We start from the raw sequence: 14,705 nt of genomic DNA, 5'->3' as shown, positions 1-14,705 counted from the left end.
ATTATTCGAAGCTACAATCGTAGTTTTCGACTTTATATCTAGCGGGCTCATGACAACGCCCTCAGTTCGCTTGCTTATTTTAAATTTATTAGTACATACACTTTTTCATTTTGTTTTCTAGTTCTCGATTAATTTTCACGTTATTTTCGTTTCTAGGCATCGAAATTCGTTGATTGACCAACTTTGAACAGACAAATGATCTTTGATGATAATTTGCAGCATGTTCTCATTCCCTCACATCACAACCAAACACATTATCCAATTGATTTACTTTGGCATATTTCAAACACTTACTCTTTTGTTCATTCACATAGTTACCATGATGATTTGTTACAATGAAATGACAACAGCTTATTTATTCGTTGTGTGCGTAGTCATGGTAGGGATAATAAAATCGATGCCAGCGCTTTAAGTGAAAAATTTTGGAGATAAAGTGGGCTGTTATGACTAATTTGCAATTCTTTACATGTTAATGATATAGAAACTGTCAAATTAAAATGATTGAAAAACACTAATTAATTAAACTTAATGCATTAAAAATTGTGAAAATAAGAAATCAAATTGTACAAATATTATTTTTCAAATGTTAATTATCGTAATTATTTATTTAAATTTGTGAAACAAGAATATTAAATTTTAAATGTAAGTTTTCAATGCAATCCACACAATTATATATGCATCCATTAATTCTATAATTAAAGTAGTGTATCGTTGTCATGGAAACGAAATTCACGCTCGGAGCGAATAACAGGAAAAATGAATACATAAAAAAGTTGTTCAAGTAATTGTGATTCTTCTTACCACAGACTCAACTTCCCAGTTGATCAAAATAACTTTCTATAGCTGCCTTAAACATTTAAATGCCTTAAACACTTCAATATTGTAGTTCAAAAGAAATGTAAGAAGCTAAGAGGTTAAATACTCGCTTTCTATTACAAGTGGTGCTGAGATCCAAACTCGACACTTTATGTTTCTTTCAATTAAAAATTAAAAAATTTAAAAAAAAAAAACGACTTCAAAAGAAAAACTATTCCAAAACCAATTATTATGCACTAAAAAGTAAAAAATAACTATAATATAATGTAGTTACAATTATTGTTATGTTTGGAGTCGGTGATGAACATTCTTGGCTGACATCTACTTCAAAAATATCGATAATTATAACTAAATTATATTATCGTTATTTTTGTTACTTAAAAGATTTTTTATTTTGTGATTTTTAGTGAATCTGAAGTTCACAATCAGTTGGCGTGATACTGACTTATTCGTCCATTTGTCGCGCACATACTTAATGCAAATTTAAGAATTATATGGTTTTCTCATGGATGCCATTGTCTCATGGATTGCCAAAACTAGACCAAATTGAAATGGAACCACACGGGAAGCACCAGCTTTCAAATAGAAAAAGTCGGTTCCTCACTGTAAACTATAGTTGATCTACCTTGACAACTTACTTCTATCCATTTTTTAATGCTACCCTTTTTATTTTAGGTATGTCCTATATCTGCCGAATCTGCTTTCATACAAAAAATCTACCATCTACTCATAACCTTTTGATCAGATATAAAATAACCTACACTGATTAAAACTATTACATGTGTCCTTACATAAAAACCTTTTCGTTCCCATATTATATCAAGTTTGTGTGTACAATAAAGGTCTGATATTTTATATACTAAACATTCATTAACCCAAAGTACATTCGAAAACGAATAGTGAACCTTTTAAGAGTATTCTGTTTTTATCATTCGATTTTAAGTGCTTACAGTGTCTATAATTACAATCATGCATTTATTTTGAAGGAGGGTTTATGTAAATTTTTAGGAAAATTAAAAAAAAAATTTTTTTGAGTATTGTAATTTTTTTTATATCAAATAAATTTTAAAAAAATGCTTTTTAAAATACAATGAAAATAATAAGGTTTGTATATTTTTGTAAATAACACATTACAAAAATTTGTGCACCCTCTATTGAAATAAAAATTTCTAAAAAGGTTGACCAACGAATAATTTTCTTGCATCAAATATACTTAATTGTACTAATTTAAATTTAAATTTGGAAAAATCTGAAGTTAGAAATTGTAAGTAATTATTTTTTTGTATAAATATGTGGTATTCATAATATTTACGCATTAAAATTATTTTTACCACAAGAAGTTTATTCAGATTATTTATTATTTTATTTAATAGTTTAGTATCATAGAAAGATGAAAGTAATGAATTGAGTGGTGTTATTTGCTATAAAAATAAGAAAGGAACGATAATTCCTACAAAAGAGAGGGTTCCAAAAATTTATATCCCTTTATTCTTGAAATAGCGTGTATACTTGAACCGATTTAAATAAGTATTTTTTTGAAAAATAATCAATTCAATTGCCCATATGCCTAAAGTTATTTTACAGTTTTCGATCGATGGACAAAAAAGATATTTATCCACTTTCAAAAAGTCATTAATCTTAGGGTAGTTGTCGAGCTAAAATATTGTGAAATATTTTTGAATTATATGCGCGATGATAATAGATGAGCTTTTGAAGCAATAAACAATAATTTTTGGTCTAAGACTGTACTCGACGTAGATTCACACACAAAATACCTTAGTTACTTCCAATACTTTACTATAGTTGTTTATGTAAAGTTTAAGTTTTAAATTGTTTGGTGATGATGATGAGTTCCATATTCTCTATAGGATGATGGAGACTACTTGATTCCATTTTGCCTATCTTGAACAATTCGGATGACTTCGTTGAATTTGATTTTGGTCCATTGTGTGATGTTATCTAACCAAGTTATTCGTTGCCTACATCTGAAACTTTTTTGCCCATAAGAATAAGTTCTGTGGCCAGAGTAAAAACACTGTCTTTTTTTAATTACTTTTGATAGAGTCTTTTTTCTTGTATTATTTTCAACACTTTATCATTAGTCACATAATCTGCTCATTTAATGTTTAACATTCGCCGATAACACCACATGTCGAACGCATTTATTTTGTTATTTACGTCACTTTTTAAAGTCCAATAAAATTGTTTAAATTGTTTAAATTGTTTAACTTTTCTTTATTATATGTGAAAATGAAATAGTTAAAAGTTTTTCTTCTTTTTTTAACTCAGGTCAAATTCATAACAATTAGTTTTTTGGAAATTCCTCATAGTTTTTTTTTTTTTTTAAACTTGTTAAAAAAACAACTCGTCCAAATCTCTCCATTAACACCGACCCGAACTTTAATTAAGCATTTCGCGAGTTACAGAAGGTCAATCGACTTCAAATTTTGATGGTCATTCAATGGTAGCAATAACTTTAAAAAAAATAACAAATTTCTGACACTATGCCTATAACAGACAACTAGGTATGTTAAAACCCTAACACACCCTTCAGAGGTACTTGACTGAACAAAATACTCATTTTATAACAGGTAGAAATAAACAAAAATTTTAACTTTGATTGTCCTAACAAAGGAATAGGTACTATGGCAATGTGGCTCAAAGTAAATGGTGCAAGTCAGCTCCAATTAACTTTTTGAAATGCAAAATGCAAACTTTTCCTTTTAATATAAATCATATGTGTCGCATAAGTTAGTAAGAATTGCATAGTATTTGATAATCATTTCAGCACGCCGAAAATTTGAGAGAGTGTTCTCAAGATTGTGTTTAACAACTTTTTTCTCTACGAAAATTTTTACAACCCGAAATTTTTCTTATCTTGGGGGGGGGGGGTCCTCAAGATAACCTAATTGTGTGTTAATAAGTTAAAAATTGTAAAAATAAGATTTTTGATTGAAGATAATAGATTCAAGTCAGGAAAAAAAGAACAAAAAATGCAAAAATGATTTTGCTCGGTGAACCCTGCTTTATTCAGTACCGTACAAAATTTTAAGTAAAGAAATTCTTAACTTTCAAATACTATAGCTAGCTATAAATTAAAACAGAGTATCAAGAATGGACAAAGAAAGTAGAAAGTACAAATTTGTCTATGATTATAAATAGTATTGGAGTAGAAAGTAATATTCGTAGGCGTATACAAGTACTTTTTGCTACTGGCAACAAGAAATTCAAGAAAATTGAACATAAATCGACTTTATTCAAATTCTATTGACGTAGTTATTCAGAAAATAATATTAATCAAAAAGGGGTGAGTAAAAGCATAACTAGATATCTAAATAGCTATCTAATAACAAAGATCAAAAGTAAAATTTTAATACCAAATTTGTTATTTATTATATTAATTATTATAAACAAAATTTATATTTATGTATGGTATTAATTAGGTAAAATTGAACAATCACGTGATCAAATGATGACGTAAGTATTTTATATGCATGCAACAGTGACTAGTGTTTATTGTACAGACAGATCAACGAATAACGATATGCCTTTTTTCATAATACAACATTAGTATTCTTGGAAAAAGATTATACAGTCGCCTTGGAAGTTTAACGGGTAAATTGTTTATAAATATGAATAAGAATTAGCTACAAACTTTGTTCATTAGTCTTGACTAAGACTTAAAAAAGTTTTGGTCTGCCAAAACTAGATTTTCAAGCCCTCGTACAACCCTTGATTTATTAGCTTTGTTCTTGTGAAAGGTCTTGGAAACCAAGCCTTGATATTAGTCTTAGTCAATGTTTACTTAAGGGCTGGGAAACAAGGCTTGGAAAACCAATATTATAATGGAAGAGCCAGACCAAAAAAATTCGTTAAATATACTAAAGCTGATCATTTGAGATTTAGTTATAGTAGTTGTGAACACACATATACTGCGGTCAGTCAAGCGAATAATAGAACAGGGGTAAGATATATGCTATCGAAACCGTTAAGTTTTACGTGGTACTAAAATGAATTTACTAAAGCCTAAAATTTTTATACAGATTGTATATTGCATATGAATAACTGTTATGATTGTCAGTTAATTAGTCCTTATTTATGAACAATAAATAGATAAGATTCATTTATGATTTCTGTGACATTTTAATGAATTTATTAAAGCTAAATATTGTAATTCAGCGTGTTTATTGCCTATAGATAACAGTAATGACAGTCAGTCAGTTAAACGTTAGAACATCGCTGGTCAGTCAGCCCTTATTTGTGAACAATAAATAGACAGGATTCATTTATGGTTTCCGTAGTATTTAGAAGAATTTATTAATAAAGAATTAAAATTCTTTGAATTGAAACAAATAAAATTATTATTATTATTATTATTAATAAAGAATTGAAAATTTGAATAAAACGAATATTTATGTGAAACTTTTATATTTATGTACATGAACGTTTGTAAAATTCTTGGAATTGAAACAAATAAAATTATTATTATTATTATTATTGAAAATTTTTCATATAATAAAGAACTGTAAATTGTTCATAAATAAGGACTGACTGATGTATAACAATTTCCAGCTTTAATAAATTCATTTAAATACCATAGAAATAAATAAATCTCATGTATTAATTGTTCATAAATAAGAGCTGACTGACCAGCCCTGTTCTAACACGTAACTGACTGACGGTCAGAACTGTTATTTATATGCAATATGCGATATGTATAACAATTTTCAGCTTTAGGAAATTGTTCTATCGTTCGCTTGACTGACCGCAGTATGTGTGTGTACACAACTACTATAGCAAATCCTCAAATTATCAGCTTTAGAATTTTTTTGGTCTGGCTCTTAATCCACTAGTTTAACCTCTAATCTACGAAAAACCGCCAACCATTTCTTACATTGAATTTTTCCCTAGAGTACTTCATGAACATCAAACTGTATGATTTCATTTAATAAGACAAATTTACTATTTCTAAGCCCTAAGTACTCGTAAATTCTGTATTATCGAACATTATTTATCGAATACGACAACTTCCATAAATCTTAAAAATATCAAAATAACACGCATTTTTTCTCACTATCACTATTCCTATGTTGTTTGAACTAAAAGTTTTCATCAAAAATAACAAATTGAAGAAAATGATTAATGACAATATTCTGACATAAATTTTTGTTGATTATACTTTCATTTTCAATTTTCCTTTCTTCAAGTAGTTGTTTAACTAATTATCTTTTAATTACGTATCATGTTGGAGGTAAACATACAGGTTTGATAACCCATGCTGCGGGCGGTGGTTGGCATGTTATTATAAGTAGAACTAAACAGTTTTAAATTGAAGATAATAGCAAATTGTTATTAATTGTTATTTTAGTTTTCTTGGAAAGTGTGCTTATTTGGGTTAAAGTTTTTATGTGTTTTTATTACACGCCTTTCCTTTGTGTTTGATATTTAATGCCTGATTTATAAGTCTAATTTCTAATTTAAAATAGCCATTCTCAGGAAGTCCCCAATAACAATTCCGATTTTGATGATTCTTTTTTCTAAATGTTTTTTTTGTATATTATTTTAAATCAGAAACATTCCAGCTGAGGGAAATAATATGGAGGGGGAATAGGCAATTTCGCGACTGATATATCGACATCGAGCCTAAATCGCTAATGATAGAAGTTTGAAATCTCGAGAAGATATTGATTTTATACTGTAAGTGTCTCAAAAGAAAGGATTTTTCGAATGTTATCCCCTGAAAGGGTCAAATAGAGGATGAAAGTTTTTATGAAAATAAATATAGACTGTCATTTTTGAGTTCACTACTTAACATATTTTAAAAGTTCTTTCATCTTTAGAATGTTACATTATCAGCAAGTAAAATAGGCTAAATTTTATTTTCCAAAAAATTAATTTTCCGTCCCAAACTGTCTGTCTCACAATTCGAATGTTTACAAAACTGGACTCAACTGGACTATTGTTAAGGATTCAAAGTTGAGAATCTTTAATGAATAGTCTAAATACAACAATGCTGTTTTCAGATTAGTACTCTTGTATTTAAATGTATAATCTAACAAGCTGTGGGGGGGGGGGTCTGGTGCCACCCTTAAGGCCTACATGATTAACTTCTCAGTATAAGAAAGAGGTATTAAAATAAATTATTTAAAAAAAAACTCGACCGATTCGAATTGACTCGACCGAATGTTACGAAATTCGGTTCTGATCATATTATTATTATCACGAAGTTGGCTATAATTTTTTATTGGCGCGATATCGATTAGGAAAAATTTTAAAAAAAAAACCTCAACAATCATGAAATTCTTTTCGGATAATATTGCCATTAAAACGCTTCGATCAACACCTCAACGAAATGGATGTTCGCTCGATATCGATAAGGAAAAAAGTACCTACACACACACATACTTTTTCTCAAACTTGGTGTTAATGCTTTGTCCTGACCATGAATATGAATGAATAGTTTCAATATTGATACACAGCCTACAATAATTAACAGTGTTTTTAGGGTATTTAAACAATAAAATGTATAAGCCATTATATTTTCCCTTATTCATTTTTATCTTTTCATCGTTCGTATTTCGACGACATGAAATATATTTGAAAACATGAATCAAAAATTCAATCATTCCATTAAAAATACATTAAAATAAAACATCTATATTTTTAATCAGAATAAATAATCTACCAAATAATTTAATCAAAACATTTATTTAAAAACATAAAATTATAAAAGCTATTTCCTGTAAAATTATATTAGTACTACAAACTTTTTTTTTGTATTTTCAGAATTATCATAATTGAAACACAAAATTACCATTCATCAGCGTAATCATCAAAACCAACCATGGCGGATTTGACCACAGCAGGTGGTGGTCGTAATATTTCATCATCCGTTATTGATTATGGACCAATTTTAATAAATAATAATTTTAATTCAATAAATAATGATATTATTGATAAAAATAACATTATATTACCAATCAATAATAATAATAACAATTTATCATCAATATTATATAAAACGAATACATTTTATAATAATCAAAATAACAATAATACTAATTATGTACCAAGTGATTATAATTTAAGTGAGTTATATAATATGTTAATTACCACAAGCAGTAGTAATAATAATTTTAGTGTAATACCACCACGTCGACGTGAAGATATTATGCATCCATTAGTGTATATTACATGGTTAACAGTGTTTTCAATAATGATATTTATTGCAATATTTGGGAATTTAATTGTTATGTGGATTGTTATAGGTAAGTCTTATTATATAATAAGGGAGACTGTAGTACCTACCATGGATTCAAATTTACATTTATGTTTTGTGTTTTAAGGAGATATGCAAGGATTGAATAATACTAGAGACTTCAATAAAACTTTATAAATATATTTTTTGATTAACAAATTTTCCGAAAATCACAAAAAATTCCTAGGTCATAGGGCTTTTTAATATTATTTTATCGTTCAAAGTTGGCTGAAGAATTGATATAGGTTGTCCTTCTCAATTGGATATTTATATCAAAAAATGTGAGTGTCATAAAAAAACCTATCTAAAATATTTAGACAATCTTGTAGTTAATAATAATACCATAACATTATAAGGTTGTCGATGATATAAAAACAAAATTTTAATTTAATTATTCAGTTAGTCGAAAATCCATTATTTGATGGACAGAGACGACTATAGTTATGGTATTTATGATTTAAGAGCGATATCTATATCATCAAATTTATAAGCATCACTTCAAATTTATAAGCACACAATATATTATATATTTTTGTAGTTGCGTGGTATTATAAAGCAAAAAAAAAAAACATACTACTTGACTACAAAGCATGTATGTGGGTTATATGTATGAACCGTGCAATAAACCAAAACTTTTTTAGAATACTGTAGGTTTATAATTACCTTAAACTAGGTATTTTTTTTCAAGGGTTAAAATATTAAACAGTCATCGATGGAAACGTGTTGTTGATGGTACAAAATCATAATGCCCAATTAAGTACATCTTAATGTAACTTGAATCATTCTCACCTATTGTACCTGAAAGCGCTATTTTTCATCAATGTGTAATGATAACACGTCACTATAGAAAAAAGCATTATATAATGCATGCCTATAAAAAATTATAAATCCTACAAGTTTCTCTTACAGACATCCTGTCCGCTAGGCATGCAATAATAGCTTTAAAACTTTTATTTTCTCGGGGGAATGGGACTTTTTTGGAAAAAAAATTGTGGAAAATCATAATAACGGAGGAAATAATTTTAAAGTGCTTATCTATTAGCATATATTAGTGGTATAGCACGTTGTTTAATTTAAAGTGAAGAAGATTAAATGTGATATAATATACAAAAGACAACAATCTTTACATCTAGAGCAGGCGCTAGATAGAGTTGAGTGTGCAAAATCCGAGTATCGCATTTTGTCAATTGATTCTTGTTCAGAAAAGCTTATAGATTCATATTCCAAATGTTGCCAGAAACCCTATTAGTCGACTTTTTGTATCTCTCTCTCCCCAGAAACAATTATATATCTCAACCGTCTGAAACGTCTAAAGCCTCCATTTTCAATTGTTAAAAATTGTTTAATTGTTGAAAAATTATTTCTTGTTGCGCATTGCCCACGTTTTTGTTTAAACACTCCAATAAAACACTTTATTGCAATAAAACTCAATAATATTATCTCAATCCAAAAAATACTCCATTCCGTATTATCACAATTTTAAGAATTCATAATAACGTTTAACAATTAATCTTGAGTCTCTAGGATCGAGCAACCTGTAATTACTTTTCAGAACTTTATAAAAGATTTTCAAAGATAATTTCTAGATTTTGAAAAACTGCAAAATTTAATTTATTTAAATTATTTTCATTTTTGAAAATAACTTTTCTAGAGTTTTTCCAAACAATAAACTGTTAATATCTCAAAAATGGTGAATTTTTGACGTATAATTACCTAAACTTCATATACCTTTTTTGTTTTCAAAAATTGACATTATTTGCCTCTGGGGAGGGGGTGTGATATGCAAAAATTGAACCAACAAGGTTTTTGGCAACATTTGGAATATTAATTTATGAGATTTCTTAACAAGAATCAATTGATAAAATGCTTAATGCGGTCTTCAGATTTTGTACACTCACTTCAATCTTGCGCCTTCTCTATTATAAATAATACATGAAGAATAAAAGCAAAATTGTTAACTAAGAAATATTAAAAGACTGTTATTTCTATAAAATGGTGATAAGTACATTAGATCCTTGGTACTACACATTGCCCTACTAATCAAATTATTCTAATAATACCAATTATAAAATGATTAGGAAAGGTTGTTTTTCTACTAAAAACGATTTTGACCAATTATAATCATTTAACTTTTTGTTTTTATATTTTTATTATTGATTCCAATATTCTTCAGATCAAAACATTTGTGTACAGGATACTTAAAGGCCATCCATACTCTTGAAGTTGAATCGAAATACTCTTTCTGTTATCAAATTTTGTTCTTTTTTGATGTCTTTAAATAACGTAATTTAATAACGTCGAATTTATGTTTTATTGTTTATTTTTTTTAATTTTATTAATTTATTACTTTAAAGTAACTTCTTAAAATTGTTTCCAACTATGATTGTTTGAAATAAAAATGATTTTTCATTTAAAAGTGAATTATTTGATTTAAAAGTTTAATTATTGACAGTTGATATTTAACATTTTCGAATGTCGACTATTTTTCTGCTTTACGAAAATATTATATACCTACAATATGTTTTATTCCTACAATGTGCTAGGTATGGAAACATTGCATGGAAATATAGATACACTTTGATTCAGGAATTTAATTACTAGAAGTGCATATTTGAATTAATTGTTTTTTACTATTTTCTTATAGCTCTTGATGTTTTGTGATTGTTATTATTGCTCTGATGCCCTATGATTGTTGTTATTTATTTATCTAATATTTGGTTTCAATTGTTACTTTTTTATTTATGCTCAGACAATGTTTTTATTGCTCTGATGCCCGATGATTGTTGTTACTTATATAATATTTACTTCTAATTGTTACTTTTTTATTTATACTCAAACAACTTTTCAGACGGTCATTTGACCATTGAGGATTATCTTTTATTTTGTTATTATTGTTTTAACACTGCAGCAGTCAATCAAAGATTTATTATTATTTTTATTTAATTGGATATTTTAGCGAATTCATGCCTGCCAAGGGGAGAGAGAGGATAGAGGGTTTTCACCCTCCCATCCCCGTGGGGGACATAAATCTTCACAAGGCAGCTACGTCTTTTGAAGAAAGTTCACTGAATTGTGGCCGTGTAGTCTGTACGCACGTCAGTCCACGCAACGTCTATAGGTCTGTCTGTTTTCCGAGTCAGGGGTACGTTAGTCTGTCTGATGTCTTGGGCAAGCAGGCTCCGTTCCTGCACCGGAGCGATGTGGAACCTACTAAAATAAAAAAATAAAAGAAACTTCATGGGCTGTTACTTGAAGGGAGTCTGATGCGATTAAAATGTACGAAGGATGCCTATGATTAGCCTTCTGCATGGCAGAGATAATGTGACGAAGATGAGACCTGTAGACCGGAATTTGAGAAAGATTCCTCTCGAGAGTGAGGCGAATTCCGCCAAGGCAACCGATAATGAGAACAATATGTTGACTGAGTAGTCATGGTGTAGTTGTCGTATTTCTTGTAGGAGATCAAGATATTTAGTCCAGTTTTGCTTCTCCTTTGAGACTATGTTCGTTTCTGCGGACGCAGAGAACTCGATGACGTACATAGTCTTGGATGAGATATCCTGGAGCACTATATCAGGCTTAGTAGCTGAGAGCTTCCTGGTAGTTGGGAACGAGAAATTCCAGAAGATAATGCATTTCTCGTTCTGGACGACGGATCTCGATCTCGCCTGAAGCATATGGTGGAACTGGCGTAGGGTCCACTTCATACTTGTGTTTTAGGAAGTAGTACAGCACGCGGAGGACAGTATGAAGGTGTTCGAGCCATAAAAAGGACATGCCGAAATGAGGTGTATCAGCCTCTGCGGCTGAGATTTGCACGCTCTGCACATAGTAGTGGAGACTGCTGCCTTACATACATACTTTTGCTATAGTGCTATCATCGTGGATAGTTATTACTTTTTTTTCATTATTATTAGTATTATTATTGGCAATTTTTCGTGGGATTAAATATCTAATTTCAAACGCATATTGCTGTTAATTTTCACAAGCCTATATATATCTATACGAACATAGTCACGTACTAATTTTATTGATAGTAGGTGTTATTAAACACAATATGTGAAAGTAGCTACAATAATTATTAGTAGGTATAGAATTTATTATTTTTGCCGCTATTTTCTTTTTTATCATTATATAAGGTCGTTCATTCATGTAATACATTTCCCACGCGTAGCTTACCTAGTCGGAATGACGTTTTGAGACTTTTTTTCTTTGTAATTATCTTCTAAACGGTATTTGACCTTCTAACTCTTTTTTCCAATTTATTGTTATTTTATTTCTTCTGCACGAATTGAACAGGCCCTATAATGCTTGTGCGGATGGCTACCCAAATTATTCCCAGAGTAAGTGTAATATCGTTCATATACTTATTTACATTCCAAAGTACTCCAGAAAAGTGATTTGTTTGTCAACTTGTGTCCTTCATAAAACTTTTAATATAATTACGTATCGTGGACCCGTAGTTTGGTTTACGAAAAAATGTATCAATCAAAAGTTGTTTATTTTTTAATAAGGAACATTTTTTACATTTAAATTTTTGATCTATCTCTTACGGCTTACAAGATGGGTCCAAGACCCAATTGTCCTATGTTGCTCATTTACGAACTCGCTTTTTACGTCCTGAGTACGCTGTAAAAATTTCAGCTTGATATATTTTTTCGATTTTGAGTCATAGTATAGTAGTAGTATCAATATTTTTAAGCGTTACAAACCTGGAACTAAACTTAGTATACCTTGCATATTACACATATGCATGGTATAAAAATATGAAAAGAAAAAGATTCAAATATAGATCAAGCTGAAGTATTACGTACATTCGCCCTTTTACAAATCATGTTAGCTGTTAGAGACCATAAAATTTTATTATTGTTATTGTCAATCTTCGTTTTCAAAGTATTGAGTCAAGCTTCTTTTTCAATTTGCTGATCAACTAAAAACTTTGTAACCGACTTCAAACAACAAAGAAAGAGGTATTTCGACTGTAATTTTTTTAATGTTTGTTACCTCAGAATTTTCGACTGGGTGAACTGATTGTTTTTCTATTTGAAAGCTGGTGCTTCCCGTGTGGTCCCATTTCAATTTGGTCCAGTTCTGACAATGACATCCATGAGAAAATGTCTTAAACTTTCATTAAGTATGTGCGCGACAAATGTGCGAATAACTTAATTTCACGTTAACCGACTTCGATGATTCTTTTTTTAGTGACAAATTAGTTATTGTACTTCAGATTCACTAAAAATCACAAAATAAAAAAACTTTTAACAAAAACAAAACCCATTTCAAAAGAAAAACTATTCCAAAACAAATTAATATGCACTCAAAAATATAACGTAAAGTTATAATTATTGTTATTTTTGGAGTCGGTGTCAGTCAAGCTAATGTAGCAAACTGTCCTGTAACAGTTGTTTCCTTGGCTGCCACCGACTCCAAAAATAACAATTGTAACTACATTATATTTTATCGTTATTTTTTTACTTTTTAATGCATATTATTTTGTTTTGAAATAGTTTTTCTTGAAGTGTTTTTTTTTTTTTATTAAAAGTTTTTTTATTTCGTAAAAAATTTGGTCAATTTCCCCACGAATAATTGAAAATGAAATACTAAATTTACTGAAAAGATAGCCTTTGTTATCGTAAAATTTTTTTTTTAATTCATAATCCAAATTGCCAGTTTTTTAAATAACAGAAAAATTGAAAGCTTTTACTTAAAATAACATCGAAGTTTTTATACTTGTTAACCAATACGTCTTATATTTCTCTAAATTACTTACTAAACTATAGCTCAGGTTACAAATCACTAGGTACTCTAATATGAATTAAATTAAAAAAACAAGCAGTTCTACATATTAGGTACATTCTATAATATTCTAAAATGATTTCCATTTCAAAATGCTCTTCATGTTTTAATTAAAGGGCTAATTAGTTTTACGTTTAATTTATGCAACTGCATTATAATATTATGGTTGGTGCATTCAAATTTGAATAAATCCAGTTTAAATGAACAATATTATATTTCATCTCATAATGAAGGATTTTATAACTCTGAGAAACAAAATCCCGTTGAATATTTAACTATATACACTTACGTACAAGAAGATTTTGTAATAGTAATGATTATTTTTTTATACCATGCATATATGTAATATGCAAGGTATACTAAGTTTAGTCCCAAGTTTGTAACGCTTAAAAATATTGATGCTATGAACAAAATTTGGGTATAGGTTTTTATAAAATCATCTTAAATCGTCTGTCTGTCCGTCTGTCTGTCAATACGAGTGATACAGCGTACTCAGGACGTAAAAAGTGAGGTCTGTGTTGTAAACCGTTTGAGGTAGAACAAAAAATTAAATGTAAAAAATATTCCTTATCAAAAATTAACCAACTTTAGTTTGAAACATTTTTTCGTAAATATCATTGTTTAACCTCGAGGGTGCAAATTAGGCGTAAATTGTATAGCATGTATTTTATGGGAATATCAGTTATATATGTGTGACATGTATGTTTGTGTAATATGAGTAATACATTGTGATACATTTTTTTTGAATAGCTTGGACAGGAATGGATAGCAAATATACCCTATCCCTATAAGAACCTTCATATCATAGCTTTTAACGTGTTTCTTCATTGAATTT

At 29.0% G+C, this 14,705-nt stretch overlaps 1 protein-coding gene across 1 annotated transcript in view; it reads left to right on the top strand.

Moving 5' to 3' along the window:
* Positions 1-7,987: 7,987 nt before the first annotated feature.
* The window catches only part of LOC123305076 (tachykinin-like peptides receptor 86C), a 162,304-nt gene continuing 155,586 nt past the window's right edge, over positions 7,988-14,705 (top strand). Inside the window, exon 1 of the mRNA XM_044886687.1 lies at positions 7,988-8,084. Coding sequence (XP_044742622.1) covers positions 7,988-8,084 — 97 coding nt within the window. The remainder of the gene's footprint in view (positions 8,085-14,705) is intronic.

Source organism: Chrysoperla carnea, chromosome 1 (assembly GCF_905475395.1).
Source record: "Chrysoperla carnea chromosome 1, inChrCarn1.1, whole genome shotgun sequence".
Taxonomy (NCBI): domain Eukaryota; kingdom Metazoa; phylum Arthropoda; class Insecta; order Neuroptera; family Chrysopidae; genus Chrysoperla; species Chrysoperla carnea.
Note: the sequence above shows the minus strand (reverse complement) of the source record. Positions and strands in the feature narration are given on the sequence as shown.